This window comes from Diplotaxodon limnothrissa, linkage group LG18 (genome assembly GCF_057381915.1).
Source record: "Diplotaxodon limnothrissa isolate DT_005_m linkage group LG18, D_limnothrissa_male_GT1.1, whole genome shotgun sequence".
Classification (NCBI taxonomy): Eukaryota; Metazoa; Chordata; class Actinopteri; order Cichliformes; family Cichlidae; genus Diplotaxodon; species Diplotaxodon limnothrissa.
The window spans coordinates 17,526,048-17,545,878 of NC_140613.1; the positions used below are offsets into that span (position 1 = coordinate 17,526,048).

Genomic DNA, 19,831 nt, shown 5'->3' on the forward strand with positions numbered 1-19,831 from the left:
AAATATGAAACAAAGACACCAAACTGGGAAATTAAAGGGGAAACACAGAACACTGGTTTAAACAGCATGTGGGGAGGATGAGACCAAGAAAAGAAGTACACTGATAGTCTATGGATGCATATTGAAGTCCAATGATGGTTCCCAGACAGTTAAGCAACTAGAAAAAAATAGAGGGGTATATAAAGAGTATCAAATGAGACCACAAGAACAAATTCACTTTACCCTTACTTAGCAAAGGAGTTGACCATCGTTTATTTGACCTTTACATGCTAAATACAAATCTGGTATACTGGTACATTTATATATATCCTTTTTATTTTTTAATTTGGACACCAAACTGTCCACCCCCTGTCATTTCTGACATGTCCCACATTGGCAGACACAAATACAGTGTTTGGCTCACATTTACTTTTTTGGAGACCTGGTCACTTTGATAAATGCAACATGTCTCACGTGTTTTTGTAGCAAGGGAAAATTACATTTTTAGTTGTGTATTGCAGTAAAAGAGTAATGTTTCAGGGAAAAAACTATATATATATATATATCGTAAAAATATTTGGAACTTTTGGGAGGAGTTGTTTTTCACAGTTGGCAATGAGGAGCACAGTCCAAAGGTACTGTGCTTGTTTGAAATTTCACTTGTTGCAACAGATACTGCAGCTGATAAATGACCACCTGTTAGAAGCGGGGGCACAGACAAGTGACAAAGCTCCTTGTTTTTTATTCAAAAATGGCAAAATGTTTTATTTCCAGCACCTGCCTAATGTTGGTAAGTGTTTCTAGTTTTCTTTATTCCACTGTTAGGGATGACCATGGGTATTATAACAAAGGTTCAACGCAAAAGCTAAGTAAGTAGGGATTACCTAACATGTAATTAGTTCCATGTACGAAAACTCACTCTGACCTTGCAAGTGAAATTGCAAAGCTGTGTGAAGAAGAATTCAGAGTTTACAGTAAAATCGATGATTTCCAGTATTTTATTTCATCACTTGTCTACTTTGATTAGTACTGATACTTGTTAAGTCGTGTAACCTGTATTCTTTTAAAGAGCCACGTCTTAGGTAAAATTTAAGGCATTCCAACTATGCTAACTTTAAACCACTATACTGCTACAACTAGTTTTAAGTATGCATGACTGGGGTAGGGAGGATTGTAAAATCATATTAAAAAGTGTTAAAGCTATCCTACGGATAACAAATAACTACATTTTCCCTGTACTACTCATTTTTCAGCTTTTCAAGACAGTCGGTGATAAAAGCATTATCGCTGTGAGAGGGAAATGAACTGAATTATAATTGTGATATACTGATAAATATTGCCAATTTGTAGTTGATACACAAGGCTATTTTTAATGTCAATATGTAACAATCCCAGCACAAATATTCTGTGAGCTGTAATTGCATATACACAAAGGGCTGCAGTCATCCTCAGTCTCGCCTACAATACATTTCTCTTAATGCTTGCTGTCTGTTACTTCTGTCAGTGCTGTTTGCTATAGCAAAAATGTTAATGCCCAGAAGCATTAACAACATTTAAATGCGACAAGCCAGTTTGAAACTCACTTTCACCTTCAGATCCTGTCCTGTGTGGAGTCGTGCTCTCTCCCGAGGTCTCTCTACGTAATTGTACCTGAAACAATTCCACCTGAATACCAAGTAGCAAAAGGTGCTGCTCTGCTTACTTTTTTTTTTTTTTTTTTTTTTGAAAAAGTGTTGTAGGCCGACTGTTTTGTGTTTTATGGCTCTTTTTAACTTTCCCTTTCTCGGTTTTCAGTTGAAACCGTCGGCTGTGATGCCAAATCAACGCTGTTAACTGTGAAGGACCCGAGTTTTACAATAAACAGTAATGGAGCAGTGGTAGCTTTAACGTCTGTCTCAGTGGCAGAAAGAGGACGGACATTTTTTGTGTGCGCTCAGGACAATAGTAGACCGGAAAGTAAGATGAAAGTTCACCTTGTCCGCAGTACAATGCCGACAAAACATGTAAGACAACTGCATATTGTGAGCCGTTTATACAGCTCAGAAAGCACGATGCGTTTTTTTCTAACATATCCTGACTTGTTGGAATGTCACAGCAACGAGGCCAAGGATTCCTGATTCGGTCTAAAAGACGCTGGGCACCTCCGAACCTCACCGTAGTGGAGAATTACGTAGGACCCTATCCAAAACTAATTGAAAGGGTAAATTAAATGTATAATTCATATCATTTATAAGCACTGTGCTATTCAAATGTTTATTTTCAGTACACATTGTTCTCTTTTCTCACTTCCCCCCTCAAATTATCTGATTATTTCAGGAGTCACACCTGTTAATTAAATTCAGTGATTATTTCCTTTGATGTTCTTTTTTAAGTTACATTACCAGCATGTCAGATTGGGAACTGTCTACAGTTTTGATCTATTTAAAAACGCTACGAGCTGAAAGAGCTCACAGTAGGCTGCTTTATGAAAATTGAATAACAGAATTTTTGTTGTTTTTGTTTTCTTTAATATGTGTGTTTTATTTGGTTTTTCCTGTAGCTGGTGTCAGATACCTCAGCCAGATATAAATTGTTCTACACTGTCGAAGGAGAAGGATTCGATAAGTATCCAACTGGAGTGTTCAACCTGAACAGAGACACAGGGGATCTGTTCTTGCTCAAAGCAGTGGACCGTGAGGCGTTCCCAGTATATAGTGTGAGTGTGAACATGAAAATGATTTAAGGTTTTTAGTCAGTTGCATTATTGTTCAGCAGTCATTCAAAAAGAACGATTTATCATTAAATAAAATAATGACAGATTGTCAACTTGTTAGTTTTGAGTTTTGATTCTCTATTACGCATTTTTTTATATTGTTCACTCAAACCTGGAAGTGACACAATTTATATATGTCTTATAATGTTTTTGCCTTTAACTTTGCTTACACGTTTGTCTTTTTCGTTTATAGTTTGTGGTGCGTTCTTGGGACACGGTCACAAACAAGGAGACAGATGAGAATCTGCCATTGAAAGTGGTTGTAGATGATGTAAATGACAATCCACCGGAGTTTGTAGGTCTTCTACAGTTTATGGTTCCTGAGCACTGTAGTGTAGGTGAGAAAAGCAAAATAGAGTAACAGATAAATCTGTGGTGTTTGGCCTCAGTGCAGTTGCTCTAAATGATCGTGGTTTCCAATACAGGGACTGTGGTGGGAAAGGTGAATACAACCGACAAAGACCAAATTGGCACCGACCATGTGAAGATTAGGTATACACTCCTAACTGGAACAGACATGTTTGCCATTCATGCGGAAACAGGTGTCATCACAACAACAAACAACACCCTAGACAGAGAGGTGAGCACTGCTTCTGCATCAGTGAAACCTGTGAACTTTATTTAAATGACAATAGCATTGACATGTTCTCCTTATTATATTTTGCAACATTTCTTTTTAAGTTAACAGACAACCATTTGGTGGTTGTACAAATCCAGGATATGAATGGTGCACCAAGTGGTCTGGTTGCCACATCAACAGCAACAATTGTTCTGAGTGACATCAATGACAACCCGCCAACCTTCATGAAAACATCTGTAAGTGTTTGAAAAAACTGTCAGTATGTAATCTGGCTGAATAAGTGAAATCATATTTGTTGAACAATAATCGTTTTAAGGACTTTTTTGTACTTAATTTTCAAGAACATTTGTTGTCTGATAACATAACATCCTCACTGTTTTAGTATGATGTCGCTGTGCAAGAGAATGAAAGTGAAAAACTTCTACTTCGAATTCCAGTTCAAGATAAAGATTTGATAAACACACCAAACTGGATATCAAAGTTTGTCATTACTCAAGGAAATGAAAATGGAAATTTCAGGATTGTTACTGACCCCCAAACAAATGAAGGGCTTCTGTACGTCTCAAAGGTGAGACTGACTTCTTATTAAATTTGTTATTATCATTATAACAATCTTATATTATTGTACGGTACAATATAAAGCGCCTTGAGGCGACTGTTGTTGTGATTTGGCGCTAGGGCTGGGCTATATCATACCCTTCACGGTAATACCGGTATAATTTTGGGCAACGATAGAAAAATGAAATATCGCGATAGAATATGGGTAAAACGCGCATGCGCAGTGCCTTTGTTTTCATACGCACACGTCGGAAAAAGCATGGCGGCGAAAGCAAATCGTTGAATGAAACGGATGAACCAGAATTGGTTTGTAAAAATGCTGCAACTTCAGTGGTGTGGAACTGGTTTAGCTTTCGTCCATCCGAGACACAACAAAGCACTATTTTTGGTCTGTCGTTATTACCGTGTTTTTTGGAAAATACGGGACACTTAAAATCAATCCTTTGATTTTTCTGAAAATCGACAGTGCCCCTTATAATCCTGTGGGACTTATGTATGAATTCTGGTTGTGTTTACTGACCTCGAAACGATTTTATGCGGTACACGGCGCTCGAAAATCTGTCAAATGTTTTAGTACGGGGCAGCACGGTGGCAAGGTGGTTAGCACTGTTGCTGCACAGCAAAAAGGTCCTGAGTTCAATTCCACCATCAGGCCGGGGCCTTTCTGTGTGGAGTTTGCATGTTCTCCCCATGTTTGCGTGGGTTCTCTCCGGGTACTCCGGCTTCCTCCCACCGTCCAAAGACATGCAAGTTGTGGGGATGGGTTGATTGGATAATCCAAATTGCCAATAGGTGTGAATGTGAGTGCGAATGGTTGTAGTAATGTTGGTAGTAGCATTTTACATGGATCATGGATCACATTTAACGGAAAGTCCGCCTTTATAAAACTAATTTATATTCATGAACTTTTAAATGTCTTTCTTTTTTTCAGCCATTAGATTATGAGAAGACGAACAATGTGCAGCTTCAGATCACAGCACAAAATCAAGCACCGCTGAATGGCAGCAGTGCCAGTTGGCAATCCATCCCTGTGAATGTCAGTGTCACCAATGAAGGCCCAGAATTCTCTGCTCCTTCGATCCGCTTCATTGTCAAAGAGAACACACCAAATGGCACAGTGATATGAACTTATATAGCTACGGATCCTGAGACGAAGAGCAGCAAATCCCTTAACCCTTTAAAGCCGGTTGGAGCGGGCACGCTCCGTTTTGCTAACTATTTTTAAATCCCGGTAGCACTGCAACCACGTAAGCTAGCGCAATAATTTTTTTTGCATATGAAACCGGAGGAGTTGTACTTACATCTTATGCCATCAGCTTGTCCTAGGTCACAGTTTCCTTCCACATATAGCTTTGCAAAAACTGCATAAAAAGCACTGGCAGCAACAAAAACATAATATTCCAGAAACACGCTTTGCCGAGCCGATCAGCTGTTCGTAACACTTCCTACGTCCATCAGCGCAAACTATCGCATGTCCGCCATGACCTGCCCGAAACCAAAAGTGACATCATTTTGCAGAAATGTAGCTTTTTACTCATCAGGGCCTTATGAGCCTATACTGGTGTTTTTAAGTTATGTTTGACTTTATGACTTTCTGTGTCGTTTCTGGGATGCTGAGGACTCATATTGCACTGCTGGAAACAGTTTATTTTGATGCATATGCTGTTTATTTTTTTTTGCAAATTTGCATTATAATATTCATTTTCGTTTTTCCTGCAGTATATAAAAATTGGTGTATTTCAAAAATAAAACTATGAAGACACTTAAAATAAATTTCCTGTGGTGGGAAACTATTTTGTGCAACTTTTTTGTATTTAAAGTTTTGAGGGATAAGCCTCTTAAATTTTTGCAATTTATGTAATTACTATGCACTTAATGCAGACATATTATTAAAATGTGGGCTATAATGGTTGTATTGATGTATATCAACTTGAAATGCTCCCCAAAATGGCTCTACAACATGTAAAAATATAATATAAGCTCTGACGGACTTGGTTCTATGGTAGGTCTTAAAGAGTTAAATGGAACCCTCTCTGACAAAGTAAAGCATGCTAAAAACCTCAAAAATCTACACATTGTTTCACCACCTAAAGAAGCAGCAAGTCTTACAATGCCATTTCTATGGCTTTGGGACTCCAGAGAACCACGGTGAGAGCCGTTATTCACAATTGGAGAAATCCTGGAATAGTGGTGAATCTTCCCAGGAATTGCTGGCCGACCAAAATTACTCCAAGAGTCCATCGACTACTCATCCAGGAGGTCCCAAAAGAACCCAGAACAACATTAAAGAACCGAAGGCCTCACTTGCCTCAGTTAAGGTCAGAGTTCATGAGTCAACAATAAGAAAGAGACTGAGTAAAAATGGCATCCATGAGAAAGTTCCAAGGTAAACTCAGTGCTGACCAAAAAGATCACAAAGGCTCATCTCATATTTTCCAAAAACATCTTCTGGAAAGACATTGGGGAAAATATTCCATGGACTGACGAGACAAAAGTATCTTTTGGAAGGTTTAAGTTCTTTTACATCTAGCATCAAACACACAATTAAGAAAAACCAGAAAAACCATGATACCAGCAGTCAAATATGGTGAGACCATGCTGTGATGGTCTGGGGCTCCTTTGCTGCTTCAGGACCCGGATGCCTTCTTGTAATTGATGGAACCATGAATTCTGCTTTGTACTAGAAAATCCTGAAGGAGAATGTCCGTTTGTCACTTTGTTGCATAAAGTTCAAGTGCATTTGTATTATGTAGCACGACAATGATCTGAAACGCATCAACAAGTCCATCTCTGACTGGAGTGACCTAGTCAAAGTCTTAGCTTTCTCAACTGAAATTGGCCATTCATGCCTGAAAACCCTCGAATGTGGTTGAATCAAAACAATTTTGCAAAGAACAGTGGGACAAAATTTCTCCGCAGTGATGTGAAAGACTCAATCCCAGTTATTCTAGTTGCTTGACTGCATGCAGTTCTTGGTGCTAAGATAATTGCCCCAACCAATTATTTTGTTTAGGAGCAATTACCTTTTCACACAGGGCCAGACAGGTTTGGATAACATATTTCACTTAATAAATGAAAAACAACATACAAGACAAAACAAAAAAAAATACAGGATATTGTATTTACTCAGATTATCTTTGTCGAACATTAAATCAACATTGATGATCTGAAACATGGAATTGTGACATGTGTGCAAAAAATATGGAATCAAGAAGGAGGCACTGTAGGTGACACTTCGTAATTGCAATTGTTCCTGTGTGCCAACATGTACACATTTTCTACATTACTGTTATATTGCAGGCTCCATGACAACAACAGGAACTGTCGTCCTTCTGGTGGAGAATCATACGAGTCCAGTCAGCATTTTATTAAAAACAAAGACTGTGCAAAACGAAGAGGTTTGGAGGGTTCCAGGTAATATGTTTTGAGAAACTGCCCGTTAAATTCTTAAAGTGTAAAAGTGGTGAGCTTGGAGAACCAAACATCCACAAAGGCATTAACACTGTGACAATAAAGATCGAGAACACAAATAAAAATCCAGCAGTCGATATTCTGCAAAATGGATTCTGGGTAAAAATATCTCTAATATTGACAGTTACCCAAATTTCAATTTGTTATTGCTATTATCAATACAAGTCTTAACTCAGGTTTACAACTGCCATACAGCAATTTTCATTTACTTTTTATTTTTTACAGGGACGTGCTGATCTGCTGCCCTAAGAGATTGTGTAGACTTTGTTTGTTTTGTCATTTTTCCAGTTTCACTTTGATAAGGAGTCAGTCGTAGGATTGCACAGTAGGTTTAACTGGTTCATTGCTGTTTTGTTTATTTTAGCTGGTTACTGCCCTGAAGCCACACTAGTTTGTATATAAAGTAAATGGAGTGTATTTAGGGCTGTGATTATATATCTCAGTATTGTTTACCATCTTAAAATTTACAACAGTTAAACCATGGCAACAACTTAACAATAGTAGGTGAGATGTGAAGGTAGATTCACCTTAGAACAATAAACACACACACTCACACAGACACACGGACCAAATTTACACAGAAATGCTAATAGCAGGTGATCTAGGAGGAGGACAGGGTGAAAGTGCTTCTAGCCTTGTATGACCCTTCGGTTCAGTGGACTCAAACATGTGAGGGCTGGGTGGGTCGGTGAGAGTTTGAAGCCACTTAAAATATTTTATATGTTCTTCACACAAAATGGGCCAAGGGCAAGGAATCTCAGGTTGAAATAATAATCTTCTTTTTTGACTGTACCCTTAAGGGTCGCCACTATGGATCATCTGCCTCCATCTCACATTATCCCTGTTATCCTCCTCTCACACACAAGCCCTCTGTCACGATCTGAGGAGACAGACCATGTGGTGGTGTGTGTGGTGGACCCAGGTGCGAACACAAGAGAGTAGACCGGAGTAAACTTAAACTGAAAGCGAGCCTTTATTATGGCTGATGACAGGTTTCAAACAAAGCAGAAATACCGTGACTAAACTGAACTTAAACTAAACTGGAAGCAGATAAGCTATGAAGACTCAGAAAACCATGACGATGACTGTAAAGACTGGCTGTGAGCCCATGGAGGGCGGGAACACAGACGACGCGACACAGACTGCATGAAACACAGAGACTAAATACATATGAGGGATGATCAGGGGAAGTGGCCACACATGGGAGCACTGCTGACACACATGAACCTAAATACAGGACAGGAGAAGTGAAACTAAATACACTGACATTGAATACAGACTTTCAAACTAAAACAGCAAACATGGAGATTAGACATGACATGAACTAAACATAACCACGCAGACATGACGCATGACAGGTAGACGCACGAACCAGGGAGACTGAGTACAGGGAGATGACATAAACAACTAAGAAACAAAAGGCTAAACAGCACCCTAGAAATTAACTAAGCTAAAGCATAAATGAATACAAAAGATACATAAAACACTGGGTCACACGACCCAGGACCATGACACCCTCTGCATGTCCTCCTTCACTACACTATATGCATGAATCTGTGGTCTTCTTCTTTTCATTTTCACACATTTTTATGCTATTCAGGGTTCTCTCTGGCATCATGGATTATGGCCATGGCGTTCCTTCATTGCTCTCTCTAACCTTGCTTGATTTCGATTTAGACTACCTATCCCATGAAGTAAGATTCACAACCATAATGGTGAGAAAGAAATGCCAGAAAAAAAAGAAAACTTCCAAGAATTTGGCTTGAGCCACCTGTGTATATTATATTATCACCATTTATATCTAGTCATGACCACCTTGTTATGTCGGTCCTGATGTTTTGTGCCATATATGCATATTTTTTGCAACAAGCTATACAATAGGTTGTGATATATGGTATCACAAGTAGCAAACATAGCTTATGCTGGTATTATTTGCAATGAGAAATATTATAACTGACTTTTTTTTTTTTAAATGTCTTAGTTTGTGAATAGATCGGAAATTCTTGGTGGAGTCTAAGTGAAATCTTGGTGGTGATACAAGTGCTGGTTGGCCACAACTCTGAATGCTGATAGATCTGTAGCAGCAGACTGAAAAACCATTGGCTGTTACCAAGAATTCCCAATGACTTTTGGGTGGTAGGGAGCACCACGGAGGCAATATATCACATAATATGGGGGAATTATGCAATTGCTGTTTTGTTTTAATTTTTATAAGCAATCAATCATTCATTTCATGGTTTTCTTAGCATTTAAATAAAACAGAGAGTGGTTTTGATGGTGTCACATGATTTATGACAGATTATTTATAACACCATGAAAAGCAGGAGACAGAAAAAAACGAGGCTCTCAAATTATGCGGTGCCAAACTAAAACTGAGTTTTGAAATGCAGCAGAAGTAAGCTGACAACACTGAAACTCTGAGAAAAACAACAACACTGAAACTTCTTTGGCCGATTTGAGTGCAGTACACATTCAGGAATACATAAAGAAGGATATTTGCTTATGCACTGATCAAATAACTGGTTGATGCATTAGTCCTTATGAACACAGACTAATTCAACATGTCTATGTAGACACGCATGACTGCTCTAGAGGAAAATCTTTGAGGAAATCATTTCACGTTTCAGAATGACCAGTCTAGATTACAGAGTACACGCTACAAATCACAAAGGTATTAGTAATAATGACTTTGGCATCAGTGAATTAATCCTCAAATGGTTTCAGTAGAATACTACTCTCGTACACGTGATGACGCGAGTACTGTATTTGATACTCATGCAAAGGGTGGAGAAAGCTGGGTGTTGTAGCTGCTTTGGGTGGATCCAGAAACTTTGTAATGTCAAGCACGTGTGTCACAGTCATAAACCGAGCCGCTGAATTAACCCTTGTGTACTGTTCATATTTCATGTCCTCGCAGTATGTTCAGGATCAAACTTGACTCAAGTCAATAATTTGCTGATATTAAGTTTTTATATTAAATTCTGAACTATAGAACTATTTAGAATATATAGCAAGCCTATCTGACATTAATAAACACAAGATTAATCTTTAATTAAAGCAGGGTTGCATGGCAAGAGTATTTTTTGGGATTAAATGTTAACAAATGAAATAAAAATATTCAATTTCATTGAAGAATCCTCATAACTGGCATCTAATTATCAGCATTAATGCAACATTAATAAGCACTTAGAACACAAAACCTGCTTAATGCATACTGGTGTGTGCTTTCAAAGCAGTGGCAGGAAACCTTGCATGTGTGGGACTTGAACATGTGTTGTCCACACCCAGTGAAGTGGCAGCTCAGATACCTTTATACTCCCTCTGTAAGATTTTCACTTCCTTTAAAACACTGCATCTCACAACATCCTGTCTTAGCTCCCCAGCATTTACGTGGAGTCTTGGCAAAACACACCATTTCATAACAGATGAGTTCAAACTAACAGAAAACTGCACTTTGGGAGTAAAATGCATGAGGTCATATGGCAATGACACCAAGACATCTTAGGAATTTCATTTGAAGCTAAAAAAAAGAAAATGTCTTACAGAGAAAGGTTACGCCCATGACTCCCACTGTCTTCCTGACATTTTTCTCACCTTTCCTGTTACAGACCCATATACCCTGCTTTCAAAAAGCTCCTTTAATAACAATCTAACTATTAAAGTATATCCAGATGGACATACTTTAAAAAAACGTAGGTCCATCGTTTTTGTCTCTTCACTTTTATCAGCAGTTTATAAAGATTGTGAGCGTTTTGCTGTGGGAACCACAGCCTCTCCCACACCAGGGTTTCATTCGGCTCAAATTCCTGTGGTGTGCAGAGAGGAGCTCAAATGTGCTCCTCCTACAGCGGAGAGCTAAAGGAGAGAGGAGGACGTAGGGGTCAATTTTCTGTGTAGACCTGGGACAAGTCTTGACAAAAGGCAGACAGACCAGTATTTCTTCAAATAAGTGTACCTGCAGCATGCGCTAGTGTTATACGACTATTGTTTTTGCGTTATATGCATGGATTTATACAAATAGTGCTTAAAGCTTTAATTACATGTATTTTAGCTCTTATGCTCCTGCTAAAACTCTTTAATTGGAAATAAAAGAGCGGTTTAATGTCTTCCAGTAAAAGAGTAATGTTTCCCCCTGCTGGCGGGAAAAACGCGAATATCAGCAGCTTTAAGGGAGTTGGCTTTCTCAGCAGACACCAGCGAGCACAGCCCAAAGGTACTTCGCTTGTTTGAAATTTCACTTGGGTGTGTCAGCAAAGGTGTGTCCGCTGACTCACCCAACAGCGACAGATAGAGCCGTCTGAGAAACGCCTGCCTTTTCGCATTAACAGAGAAGTGAAGCAACAGACAAGAGACGAAACTCTCGAGTAGACTAGACGCATTTGTTTTCTATTACTCTCTGAAACACTAACCGGACTCTCCCCACTTGGACCCAGGACAAAGTCAGCCTTTTACTGTTTTTTTCTTCCAAAGATGGGGAGAGTTTTAATTTCCACCATCTGCCTAATGCTGGTAAGTGCTTCTAGTTTGGTTTTAAAGCACTCCTACATCACCAATACGCTTTGCTGTCTGTTACTTCTGTCAATGCTGTTTGCTATAGCAACATTTAAACGCGACAAGCCCGTTTGAAACTCACTTTCACCTTCAGATCCTGTCCTGTGTGGAGTCATGCTCTCTCCCGAGGTCTCTCTACGTAATTGTACCTGAAACAATTCCACCTGAATACCAAGTAGCAAAAGGTGCTGCTCTGCTTACTTTTTTTCATTCCGTCTGTGTGAAAAAGTGTTGTAGGCCGACTGTTTTGTGTTTTATGGCTCTTTTTAACTTCCCCTTTCTCGGTTTTCAGTTGAAACCGTCGGCTGTGATGCCAAATCAACGCTGTTAACTGTGAAGGACCCGAGTTTTACAATAAACAGTAATGGAGCAGTGGTAGCTTTAACGTCTGTCTCAGTGGCAGAAAGAGGACGGACATTTTTTGTGTGCGCTCAGGACAATAGTAGACCGGAAAGTAAGATGAAAGTTCACCTTGTCCGCAGTACAATGCCGACAAAACATGTAAGACAACTGCATATTGTGAGCCGTTTATACAGCTCAGAAAGCACGATGCGTTTTTTTCTAACATATCCTGACTTGTTGGAATGTCACAGCAACGAGGCCAAGGATTCCTGATTCGGTCTAAAAGACGCTGGGCACCTCCGAACCTCACCGTAGTGGAGAATTACGTAGGACCCTATCCAAAACTAATTGAAAGGGTAAATTAAATGTATAATTCATATCATTTATAAGCACTGTGCTATTCAAATGTTTATTTTCAGTACACATTGTTCTCTTTTCTCACTTCCCCCCTCAAATTATCTGATTATTTCAGGAGTCACACCTGTTAATTAAATTCAGTGATTATTTCCTTTGATGTTCTTTTTTAAGTTACATTACCAGCATGTCAGATTGGGAACTGTCTACAGTTTTGATCTATTTAATAACGCTACGAGCTGAAAGAGCTCACAGTAGGCTGCTTTATGAAAATTGAATAACAGAATTTTTGTTGTTTTTGTTTTCTTTAATATGTGTGTTTTATTTGGTTTTTCCTGTAGCTGGTGTCAGATACCTCAGCCAGATATAAATTGTTCTACACTGTCGAAGGAGAAGGATTCGATAAGTATCCAACTGGAGTGTTCAACCTGAACAGAGACACAGGGGATCTGTTCTTGCTCAAAGCAGTGGACCGTGAGGCGTTCCCAGTATATAGTGTGAGTGTGAACATGAAAATGATTTAAGGTTTTTAGTCAGTTGCATTATTGTTCAGCAGTCATTCAAAAAGAACGATTTATCATTAAATAAAATAATGACAGATTGTCAACTTGTTAGTTTTGAGTTTTGATTTTCTATTACGCATTTTTTTTATATTGTTCACTCAAACCTGGAAGTGACACAATTTATATATGTCTTATAATGTTTTTGCCTTTAACTTTGCTTACACGTTTGTCTTTTTTGTTTATAGTTTGTGGTGCGTTCTTGGGACACGGTCACAAACAAGGAGACAGATGAGAATCTGCCATTGAAAGTGGTTGTAGATGATGTAAATGACAATCCACCGGAGTTTGTAGGTCCTCTACAGTTTATGGTTCCTGAGCACTGTAGTGTAGGTGAGAAAAGCAAAATAGAGTAACAGATAAATCTGTGGTGTTTGGCCTCAGTGCAGTTGCTCTAAATGATCGTGGTTTCCAATACAGGGACTGTGGTGGGAAAGGTGAATACAACCGACAAAGACCAAATTGGCACCGACCATGTGAAGATTAGGTATACACTCCTAACTGGAACAGACATGTTTGCCATTCATGCGGAAACAGGTGTCATCACAACAAAAACCAACACCCTAGACAGAGAGGTGAGCACTGCTTCTGCATCAGTGATACCTGTGAAATTTATTTAAATGAAAATAGCTTTGAAGAAGATGATACAAGTGCTTTCCAACATATTTTCCTTATGATATTTTGCAACATTTCTTTTTAAGTTAAAAGACAACCATTTGGTGGTTGTACAAATCCAGGATATGAATGGTGCACCAAGTGGTCTGGTTGCCACATCAACAGCAACAATTGTTCTGAGTGACATCAATGACAACCCGCCAACCTTCATGGAAACATCTGTAAGTGTTTGAAAAAACTGTCAGTATGTAATCTGGCTGAATAACTAATACTTACATTTGTCATACTTATTTTCCATGAACATTGGTTGTTTAGTAATCTACCCTCCCCCCAAAAAACGTGTTTTTTCTTTTAGTATGATGTCGCTGTGCAAGAGAATGAAAGTGAAAAACTTCTACTTCGGATTCCAGTTCAAGATAAAGATTTGATAAACACACCAAACTGGATATCAAAGTTTGTCATTACTCAAGGAAATGAAAATGGAAATTTCAGGATTGTTACTGACCCCCAAACAAATGAAGGGCTTCTGTACGTCTCAAAGGTGAGACTGACTTCTTATTAAATTCGTTATTATCATTTAGTAATGTTGGTAGTAGCATTTTACATGGATCACATCTAACGGAAAGTCCGCCTTTATAAAACTGATTTATAGTCATAAACTTTTAAATGTCTTTCTTTTTTTTTCAGCCATTAGATTATGAGAAGACGAACAGTGTACAGCTTCAGATCACGGCACAAAATCAAGCACCGCTGAGTGGCAGCAGCGCCAGTTGGAACTCCATCCCTGTGAAGGTCAGTGTCACCGATGTCGATGAAGGCCCAGAATTCTCTGCTCCTTCGATCCGCTTCAGTGTCAAAGAGAACACACCAAATGGCACAGTGATAGGAACTTATACAGCTACAGACCCTGAGACCAAGAGCAGCAAAGGCATCAAGTAAGGACTTCAATTTGCCCCAATAACACTTGTTCTCGTGACTTGGACTACAAGAGTGAACATGCGAGTAATGCACAAGTACTTTTTTGTCTCTTAGGTATTTCAAGATCACAGACCCGGGCTCCTGGATCAATGTTGACAGAGACACGGGAGAGCTGAGGGTGGCAAACACAATTGACAGAGAGTCACCGCTTGTTCACGATGGGTTTTACAACATCACAGTGAGGGCTGTTGATGCTAGTAAGTTTTTTGTAGGCACTTCAGTACTGATGAAGAAAACACAACCTTCAACAATACACAAGTGGTCCTTTCTGTACTCAATTCTATATTACCTGATGGATATTTGCCAGATCATTTGAGGTAGTGCCTTGTGTGACTAAATAAACCTTATTGCCGTTCCTTCATTTCTTCTTGCGGTGTGTCAAACAATCCGAAAGTTGTTAAAAGTACAAGCTCCACCTTGAGCTGTTTGTCTGAGCGGCTTTATTTTTCATGAGAACACCTGTTGACAAGATAAAATCTGTTGGAAAAAAAATCAAGTGACTAGTCGTTTACAATGACTCATGTTCCTTTGAGTGTTTTGTGGAAATTGGGCACATATCCCAGTGCTTGGCAGAACTTAAAACTTGCACTTAGGTGACACCGCGTTATTGTAATGAAAATGGTGTATTCCATTGTTCCTGTGTGCCAACATGTCCACACGACTACGTGAGAACCAGTAATGCTGTTGTGTTTCAGGCTCCAAGTCAGCAACAGGAACAGTTGTCATTTGGGTGGAGGATGAAAACGACAACATTCCTACGATTCCTAGTGAGCTCACGTTTTGTCAGGAGGATGGAGTGCTCGGCTCTGTGGTGGTGGTGGCCGAAGACAAAGATCAGAGTCCCTTTTCTTCCCCATTCACCTTCAGTTTACCAAATAACAATGATGGCACATGGTCTGTGAAAAGTCTTAATGGTAAGTGGCTGTCTTTGTACACGATGAAGCGCAAAGTGTATCTTTTTAATCAAATGTGAACGAAAAGATTTTTTTTTACAAATGTTTGTAGTACCCTATGTACAGCATGATCCAAAAAGTGACATGGTATCATTCCAGTGGTGAGAAAAGAAACAAATATGTGAGGGTGTTGTGGAGCTGTTTTGTTTCACAACTCTGTGAATACTCGGTTTTCAGAAGTAAATATGTAATGAAGAACAAATGTAGTTGAGAAAAAGACTTGGAACTGCGTGAACTTGTCGACGCATCTTTTGTTTTGTTTGTGCACTTTTTAAAACGAGTAGATTAGTATATGTTGGGGGCTAAAAATGTGGACATGGGTTTTACTGCATGGACAGTAAAATCATAAATCACATACATTCACACAGTAATACTCTGTTTTATGAAGCATAAATATTTTATTACAAATCTTAGTATTAAGTATATGTTAAAGTCACATGATGTAGCCTGAAACGATATTCTTCAGTCTTTTTTTGGTGCTTTTCTTGGTTAAGCTTGAGTCTCTTTATAATTATCACGTGTTTCCTTCTTAGACACTGCAGCTACATTGGAGCAGCTCAAACCGCTTTATTTGGGGATGCACACCGTTGACCTGACTGTTACAGATCTTCAGGGTAGTGGCAAAACACAGACAGTGAATCTGAGAGTCTGCAAGTGCAAGAATGGCGTCTGCCCTGGCAAGGACAGGTCCGTGTCGCTCGGACCGCTGGGAATACTGACTATGCTGTTGCCTGTGGCCCTCCTCCTACTGCTCTGTGAGTCTTCCACTGTAATTATAAGTAGTAAGGGTTAGCTGGAGGTTCTTTCGTAGTTTGTTCAGTTTCCAATATGCAAAAAGCAATTTTGCATACAATAGTGTAGTGTATAATGCTGCTATGCTCATTCTTGTGACGCTTACCGCACATAAAAGTACTCTGTGAGCTGTCATTTTGAACACGCGTGCTTTGTCATTGCAGTCCTGCTCCTTGCATTTTTCTGTCTAACAAAGAGAGAGAAGTTGCAACTTGACGACTCAGCAGACACTGGAGGAATCCTACTCAAATCCAACACGGAGGCCCCAGGGGACGAAGTGGTAAGGACAGTAATGCGGAAGCATTGCCTTGGCTTACCGTTACTCACAAGGAAACCATATTTGCTTCTTTTCTTTTCCCCTTCTGCTTCATTTATTTAATTGCCACGTTTGCTTTGATTGACAGGATGCAAGTCTCATCAATGGTCCCCCATTTGAGATTGACCAAGCAGTAAAGGGTTCTGTCAAGGGTGTAATGATGAATCCTTCATGGATCGGGAACAAGAGTGGAAGCACTATTGGAACCCTTGGTGTTCACGAGAATGGGATGCATGAAAGGACTGATATTTCTGCAGCTAATATGCAGGATTACTATACCGGCCAGTATGACATGACCATAGATCGTCAATCCTATGGTCAGCTTGTTGGTAGTGGTGTAGACTTTGACTACAGACAACACAATATGGACCCAGCTCTTCTGTATAATTGGGAAACAAATGGCCGCTATCTACATCAGGTATTGTTATTTTATGATTACAAACATATTATTTATTTGTTTTAGTGGCAGAAGTTTGCATAAAAAGTCAAAAAGAGAGCAGCAGAAGTTTCTTTTTCTGCGGTTTAATAATGTGTTACCTGTTACAGATAAGTTAACTCCTATTTGTAATATTATCTTCTTCTCTAAGCTGTGATAGCATCTTGTGTAAACCTCAATATTTCTCACCTTTGGTGAAAGATATTATTTCTCTAACCTGTTGGAGATCTGTTTGCTCGATGTGTAATATCCGTCCGTCAGTCATATCCCGAGCAGCTTTGAAAGTGTTGTATGCTTGCTCCTATCATCCAGGCTTAGTCCAAGGAGTAATAACAAACTGCCTGTGTCTTCCAGAAATTGATCCAAATGGGAACAGTGGAGGATGGGCGATACGCAGATGATATCATCCACTCCTACGGGTTCGAGGGACGTGGCTCTGTAGCTGGCTCTGTCGGATGCTGCAGTGATAATAATGACAATGATAACCTTGACTTTCTGAACACACTCGGACCAAAGTTCAAAACTCTTGCAGAGGTCTGCAGAAAGACATGAAAAGTGACACTCCAGATAATATTGTTTACTTTAAGCTGTAAAAGATGCAGATTGGGCTTGAATGCTTGGCTTGTTACTGGGGTAAGAATATAAAAAAAGAACAGGCAGGTGGTGCTGGTGTGTATATGCTATTGCTCTTAGTTGCTTTATGTCTTTGTTGTTGTTATTTTAGTTTTTTTTATGTAAAAGTCATTTGCACTGAAAATGATGTAGATGCTGTTGGTTGTGCATACTTTATGTTGTATGTCAATAGCTGCGTTTCCACCACAGGGACTGCAGTCTTTTGGAGGTTTGTACCTCAGGAACCAAGGTCTAAATGAAGTTCTTGGAAAAGTGATTTCATATCTTTATATTTTTGGAGGGTAGCACTTTGTGACACTTCAGGAGCCTTTGGTCCAGGGATTGCACTGTTTCTGGTTGGAAAGCAACTTCTCATAAAAATCACACTGCCTTCAAGGTTTACCACATAAATTGTTGGTAATCATTAACTTAAACTTACATCAGAGAGCAGTGAAGGGAGATGGAGAACAACAAAACTGGTGTTGCTTTTTCATATTTAATTGCACGACGTCTGCTTAAGCTTTGTGGGTCTGAATACATTGGTGGGAGTACAGACAAAAAAGCTCTTGGGACTAGAACTTTTTGTTATTTTGGGTTGAAATGCGGCTACTGAGTATTAACATGTTTGTTAGTAGGAACTTCGGTATTTTTAAAAAAAAAAAACTTTGTTTATTAATCGTTGTCTGGTGTAAAAAAAGAATGCATTTCTATTTCAGTCATGTTGCTGTTTTTTTTTATCCTTATTGAATTTCAGGCTTTGTCGATATATTTGAAGTAAAACAAATAATGAAACAAAATAATCTTTTCTAATATTTCACAATATTCAATGTAAAACTACACATTTATAATGGTGTATTTTAAAAAGTGTTGATTTACTTCTGAACAATTTCCCAATGCCACAGAAATTGTGTGTAACCATGATTTACTTCAACTCCCTGACTGTCAGACGGGTGCAGTTTGAGCTCGCTTGTCAGTCAGGTTATTGCAACATTCCCAACAGTAGTCCTGTTTAAATCTGCACAAGGGTGTGAACCGGAGGCGTAAGGTGTTACTGACACTGCCCGAAACTAAATATAACTGGCTGCACAGGAAAAACCCAGTCAAAAACTGTATACCTTATATGTATATTATGTGGTTTTAGTTGTAATTTGACATTAACATTAAAGAGTGTTGTTTAATTTTTGCAACAGTAGCAGTTGTTTTTTTTTCTTTTTCTACATTTAAAGGAACTATAAGTGCAAGATGAAGATTATAAAATACCATAGCACACATGCAATAAGCATTTATGTAGCTGTACAACTATAAGCACTACTGTTTGTGCTTATAGTCTTCACTGTTTATTTAAATTTTAGTTTGTTTTTAAAAAAACGTTCCTTATTCTTTTTTCTGGTTGTACAGAAAGGTCGCAGTCTGGTTGCATATTGTGCTCGGGCTTTGTGTGCACCCTGGTGAATGTTTTACAGGGTGGGGCACAGATAGCTTGCGTAATACAATGAGTTCAATGTTCCAACTCCTTGGCTAATAATTACTTTCAGTCTTTGGCAGATCCAGTTGGTGCACGGTGTTATTATGGCAACATTGTTCTACCCTATTGTTAAAATGTTCTAACTGTAATCATGGTAACAAACTCTATTTTGTAAACAGTAAATGACTTCTTTAGACATAAAGTTTCCGGTTACAGGAAATTTATGCAATGGCCCAATTAGTGTAATTTAACAATTATCAATAATTAGTTTTAAATTGTCAGATAGTATAGATAACAGACTTTGCTTTGTTATTCAAAAACCTCTGTAAATAAATAATATTCAATGAAAAATGTATTGAAACCTCAACTGAAATTCCCCAGAGTTCTCGTAACACTTTGGATTAATTTATAGATAATGTAAATACGCACTGAAGTTATAAACAAGTCACCAGTCTCTGATGCAATTTATCAATATGATGATGTACAAAGGACACCTGAGGCTTGAAATATGCAATCG

The 19,831-nt window shown here is 38.8% G+C and overlaps 2 protein-coding genes across 4 annotated transcripts; both read left to right on the forward strand.

Annotated features, from left to right (window-relative positions):
• The first annotated feature begins 644 nt into the window (after positions 1-644).
• Positions 645-5,650, forward strand: LOC146613394 (desmocollin 2-like protein). Of its 2 annotated transcripts, XM_085377904.1 has the most exons (10): positions 645-769; positions 1,575-1,665; positions 1,774-1,982; positions 2,075-2,179; positions 2,519-2,674; positions 2,925-3,069; positions 3,157-3,311; positions 3,413-3,547; positions 3,694-3,879; positions 4,801-5,650. In XM_085377904.1, exons 1-10 carry the CDS (start codon positions 731-733, stop codon positions 4,993-4,995), a joined length of 1,416 nt encoding a protein of 471 aa, XP_085234030.1. In that variant the 5' UTR covers positions 645-730; the 3' UTR covers positions 4,996-5,650. The 2 variants fall into 2 exon arrangements, with proteins under 2 accessions (XP_085234030.1, XP_085234031.1); XM_085377905.1 differs by lacking the exon at positions 3,694-3,879.
• A 5,763-nt stretch (positions 5,651-11,413) lies between these two features.
• On the forward strand, positions 11,414-18,968 carry LOC146613395 (desmocollin 2-like protein). 2 transcript variants are annotated; one of them, XM_085377224.1, is made up of 16 exons: positions 11,414-11,849; positions 11,986-12,076; positions 12,184-12,392; positions 12,485-12,589; positions 12,929-13,084; positions 13,336-13,480; positions 13,568-13,722; positions 13,849-13,983; positions 14,118-14,303; positions 14,450-14,697; positions 14,795-14,937; positions 15,436-15,654; positions 16,227-16,448; positions 16,650-16,765; positions 16,890-17,219; positions 17,592-18,968. In XM_085377224.1, the coding sequence occupies exons 1-16, from the start codon at positions 11,811-11,813 to the stop codon at positions 17,787-17,789; spliced, it is 2,697 nt and encodes an 898-aa protein (XP_085233350.1). In that variant the 5' UTR covers positions 11,414-11,810; the 3' UTR covers positions 17,790-18,968. The 2 variants fall into 2 exon arrangements, with proteins under 2 accessions (XP_085233350.1, XP_085233351.1); XM_085377225.1 differs by lacking the exon at positions 14,118-14,303 and having other exon boundaries at positions 11,415-11,849.
• Positions 18,969-19,831: the final 863 nt, after the last annotated feature.

Coding starts and splice junctions, on each gene's coding strand:
- LOC146613394 (XM_085377904.1), top strand. CDS start 731: ATGGCAAAATGTTTTATTTCCAGCACCTGCCTAATGTTG. Junction 770..1,574: donor CCAGCACCTGCCTAATGTTG/GTAAGTGTTTCT, acceptor TTTCACCTTCAG/ATCCTGTCCTGTGTGGAGTC. Junction 3,312..3,412: donor ACAACACCCTAGACAGAGAG/GTGAGCACTGCT, acceptor TTTCTTTTTAAG/TTAACAGACAACCATTTGGT.
- LOC146613395 (XM_085377224.1), top strand. CDS start 11,811: ATGGGGAGAGTTTTAATTTCCACCATCTGCCTAATGCTG. Junction 11,850..11,985: donor CCACCATCTGCCTAATGCTG/GTAAGTGCTTCT, acceptor TTTCACCTTCAG/ATCCTGTCCTGTGTGGAGTC. Junction 17,220..17,591: donor ATGGCCGCTATCTACATCAG/GTATTGTTATTT, acceptor TGTGTCTTCCAG/AAATTGATCCAAATGGGAAC.